Raw genomic sequence first — 4,903 nt, forward strand, 5'->3', positions numbered from 1 at the left:
CTGGTGTCGAATCGTACGGTGTCGAATAATTTGGTGTCGAATAAATCTGTGTCGAATCGAGCGGTGTCGAATCGTACTGTGGTCAAACGGAACTCTCCCACAATGAACACATAATTGAGGGACGTAATTTATATAAATATATATACAAACATATATATCTCTATAAAAAAGAGAGAAAGAGTAAGAGAAAGAGAAAGAGAGAGAGAGAAAAGAGATACTTGTATCTCTTCTTGTCTCTCGTTCATTTTGTCTGTTCTTCAATTAAAGTGAAACGGACTAATCGCTATGTCATCCGTGTTCATTCGTTTTTTTCTTGTACATTTGGACGGCCAAATACTGTACCGCGTNTCGAGAGCAATTCAGTAAGTAAATATAAAGCTTTCTGAGCAATGTTAAATGTTTGATGACATTCATAATTTTTTTGTAGTAATAGATTCAAAAAAAAATAAAAATTAATACAACATTTATGTACACATATGTACGTTTACGAAAGGTATGTGTTCTGTATAGTATTGCAGTGATCATAGTGCGTTATTCTTCATGAAACAATAATTACACACAATAAAGTAGGATTTTTCAACACTTTTTATTTTTTATTTAAGAAATATACTTGCTTTGTCGACTAGTTTCATGCACATAATATTCCGTATTACGTGTTAGTCAATAAAATAACTTTTCATAAAGAAAAAACTAGAAAGTGGAAAAAATCTATTTTATTACGAGTATTTATGTTTTTATAAACAATAACGCATTGCAATCGCTGCAGTACTATACAGAACAAAGCACATTTATTAAACGCGTAAGTACTTGATATAGAGGTGTTCTGATTACAGTTTCCAATAACAAACTCGGGTCTGTCCTTGTCTATCTAATGGGCGGTCGAGAAGTTCGAGCACGCCTTACTGGAAACAGTTCATAAGATAGAAAGAGAGAGTCCGACAACCGAGGACATTGCGAGGGGGTGGGGGGAAGGGAAAGGGTTAACCGCGCGGAGGAAGGGGAGGGGGAAGGAGTGGTCACGTGTTTTCAAGGTTGTTCGGATGATGACGTCATCGCTAAATTATAACTTGCGCATTAAAATAAATAATTCCGAGAAAATACGCAAATTTCCCGGAAGCGGTTCGCGTTTAAAAATAAATAGCGCGCAGTTTGTGATTGCGCGGCAAATAAATAAAAACTTCCGAGAAAAACCGCAATTTCCCGGAAATAAATAATTCCGAGAAAAACCGCAAAGTTCCCGGAAGCGGTACGCGTTTCAAAATAAATAGCGCGCAGTTTGAAATTGCGCAGCAAATAAATAAAAAATTCCGAGAAAAACCACAATTTCCCGGAAGTGTGTCCTTACTTATCACCGAAACGATCAGCCACTTCCAGTTTGATGACGCACATCCAACGATAACATCCGCGTGAAAAACCGTTACGTACTGGATGTGGTTTTTTACCGGCTTTTTAAATTGCAATTTCGAACCAAAAGATTTCGAGGAAAGATAAGGAGCAAAATAAAAAGACGCCTCGAGTCCGGGAGCGAGTCACAAATCATTTTGATCGTAAGATGTATAGATAACAAGTTGTCGTTGTTGTTGAATATGTATAACGGATTGAACACGACGTGCATTTTAAACCTATCGGTCGAAGAGTGGAAAAACATTCCAAAGAGAGGATAAAAATAAATAACTCCGAGAAAAAAGCAAAGTTCCCGGAAGCGGTTCTCGTTTAAAAATAAATAGCGCGCAGTTTGAAATTGCGCAGCAAATAAATAAAAAAATCTCGAGAGAAACCACAATTTCCCGGAAGTGAGCCTGTTCATATCGCCCGAAGCGATCAAGCACTTCTGGTTTGATGACACACTTCCTACGATAACGTCCGCGTGAAAAATCGTTACGTACCGGATGTGGTGTTTTTAAAACGCAATTGCAAACCGAAAGATCTTGACGATAGATAAGGAGCGAAATAAAAAGGTGCCTCGAGGTCGGGAACGAGTCACAAGTCATTTTGATCGCAAGTTGTATAGATAACAAGTCGTCGTTGTTGTTGTTGAATATGTATAACGGATTGAACACGACGAGCATTTTAAACCTATCGGTCGAAGAGTTGAAAAACATTCCAAAGAGGATTCTTCGAGAAGTGTACGATAATCACGTAGAGCTTTTGTGGGACCGATTGCCTGAGCATTTGAAGAAAAATCCTGAGGTGCAGCTGTTTCGTAGATGTCTCAAGCATTACAATCAACCGGGAGATTACGATCACATTAACGGACCTGCCCCGCTGAAAAAATATTGTCGCGTGTGTATTGCAAAAGCCAAGATAGCAAATTAACAATAAATCGGATCAGACAACCAAAATCGCTTCAGTTCCTAGCTGTGAAAACAGTAGCAAAACATGTAGACGAGTACATTGAAATACACAAACTTGAAATTCCTAAAGTGTGCAAGGACGCAATACGAGAGATCTGGTTCAATGTACGGCTCTACCGCAACGATCGCGATATACATTGGTTATCGGTGCACAATCTACCTGAGGAACAAATATGGGAAGTGGAAAACAATTTCGATGAAGAAAACTTTAATATATTGCAACTATCCGCGCTTGCAATTAGAGAATACGATTGGTTTCCAAAATACATCGAGACTGTCAATCACATCGAAATCGCATACATCGAGTTTAGAACGAGTTGCGCGGCTCTGAAACATCTGTCTCGCTTGTGCATCCGATGCGCGTTGCAAGTGTGGGAGTGGGGTAAGCAACAACATCGGTACAAGTGGTTGCAGAATAGATGGTTAAAAGTCACCGAACATCAAATGATCGAAAACGCAGACTTCATGACAGACGTTATATGGAATCCAGAGCATTGGTGTTCCAACTGCTATAGACGACCGTTGTATGTTTTGTATACAGAGGGCGATTGTTACTGGAACACCGAGTGGCACAAGGATACATCCCCCGATGATGATGACTATGAGCAACTAATAGATGAAAAGATAAAAAAACGAAAATTGAATCCAACAAATATATACGATCCAATAATACTATCGTGAGTAAACAATTATATATGAGCATAAGCAAAAGACAAAACATGAACGATCGCGAACCGCTCGAAGAAGAGGCCGCGCTCCTCGACGCGTTGGANGATTACATCTCGTGGGAGGAACGGTGCGACGAATGTCTAGAGACACTGAGAGAAGAGTACCTTATAAAACGCCCGCGACCGTCCACAGGTGTGATAAATTGGCACGTCGCTCGTATCGCGCGACTTGAAAGTCTGCGCGCGGCCCTCCGCAAACGATACGCGCACGTGAGCGCGGGTGTCGAGAGTGCGGGACTCGCATGGATCGAAGTCGAGACAGCGTTTAAAAATCGTTTGGTGACCGGCATCGTGGTGAACAAGTTGTTTATCGAGCCCCGTCGCTTTCTCGAAGCCGCTAGAGACACGGTGCTCGCGCGCGTTCATCGAGCAATCGCGCGGCACGCTAGTGTGAAAGTGAACACGGTGTTCAACGGGAAGTTTGTCGCAGGTGAAAAAACGAGTGTGAAATCGTTCAATACGCGCAATCGCGCGTTGTATCACTCGTCGGATCTGCGCGAGTGGTACGATCGAGAGGTGATGGATGCAACAATAACCACTCTGGAGGTGTTCCAGGAACGCGACAGCGGCTGGGCGTTGACGCAGATACTGAACCTCACAGTAAATGTGAACAGTCACAATCCGATGCGCGCGGGATGTCAGATTAAAATGTCGCGCGAGGTTCAGCTCAAACACGCGGTAGTGAACGTACAGTCGCGGGACAATACGTGTTTCGCGTGGGCAGTGGTCGCCGCGTTGTATCCTAGTGCTAGCAACACACATCATCCGTCGCAATATCCCGCGTACGCGAGTGTGTTAAACTTTGATGGAATAGAGTTTCCAATGACATTGCACCAAATCGCGCGTTTCGAACGCAACAACAACNTGTCCGTAAACGTGTTTACGGCGGTGGAACAGGGACACGCATACGTGCCGCTGCAACTCACATCGAAAAAGAAGGAAAAGCATGTGAATCTGTATGTTCCCAATCAACATGATGAACACGTGGGACACTTCGCGTGGATAAAAAATTTATTGCGTTTAGTCAGCTTGCAATTGAGCAAAATGAAGACAGCGAAGTATATATGCGATCGGTAAGTACGAATGAGTGGTGTAACAGTAACAACAATGTTAAATAAAAAAGTAAATTTCTAAATTGTGAGATGGTGAACTCATTAATTAATGTTGCGTGTATTGTCCGTTTATTACAACATGTACATAGATGTTTACACTACTTCCGCACGAGTAATAAGCTGGCGGCACACACCATGGATTGTGAACGATTGAACAACAGCGCAGTCATTCTTCCCGCTGAAGGAAAGAACCGTTTGAAATTTGAGAATTACAACAACAAGGAACGGGTTCCAATGGTGGTGTACTCCGACTTGAAGTGCGTACTCGAGAAACAGGACAAAGAGGAAAACGCATCGAGCGCGCACAAGTACCAAAGACACAGCGTGTTCAGTATCGGTTATTACGCGAACTGCGAGCACATAGACATTGGATACAGATCTCACAGAGGCGAGAACTGTGTGCAGTGGTTCGTAAACGAACTGCACGATCTCGCAAAACGTGCGAAGACCCTGTTTGTGACAAATGTACCCATGGCGAATCTCACACCGGCGGAGCTCGAGCGGTTTATGAACGTCGAGTGTTGCCACATCTGCGAACAAACGTTCGAGCGAAATGACATGAGAGTGCGCGACCATTGTCATCTGACGAAACGCTTCAGAGGACCCGCGGGGCGTGTTCCGTTTGACCACAGTACGATTCGACACCGATCAATTCGACACCAAATTATTGGACACAGATTTATTCGACACGAAATTATTCGACACCGTA

General features: G+C 42.8%; 1 protein-coding gene across 1 annotated transcript in view; it reads left to right on the plus strand.

Annotated features, from left to right (window-relative positions):
* Nucleotides 1-3,073: 3,073 nt before the first annotated feature.
* Nucleotides 3,074-4,903, plus strand: part of LOC109862042 — a gene marked incomplete at its 3' end in the record, with an annotated part of 4,077 nt that continues 2,247 nt past the window's right edge. Inside the window, exons 1-2 of the mRNA XM_020441935.1 lie at nt 3,074-4,155; nt 4,284-4,814. Of these exons, the coding sequence (XP_020297524.1) occupies nt 3,074-4,155; nt 4,284-4,814 (1,613 nt within the window). The remainder of the gene's footprint in view (nt 4,156-4,283; nt 4,815-4,903) is intronic.

This window comes from Pseudomyrmex gracilis, unplaced genomic scaffold, assembly GCF_002006095.1.
Source record: "Pseudomyrmex gracilis isolate BER0280 unplaced genomic scaffold, ASM200609v1 scaffold_1303, whole genome shotgun sequence".
Classification (NCBI taxonomy): domain Eukaryota; kingdom Metazoa; phylum Arthropoda; class Insecta; order Hymenoptera; family Formicidae; genus Pseudomyrmex; species Pseudomyrmex gracilis.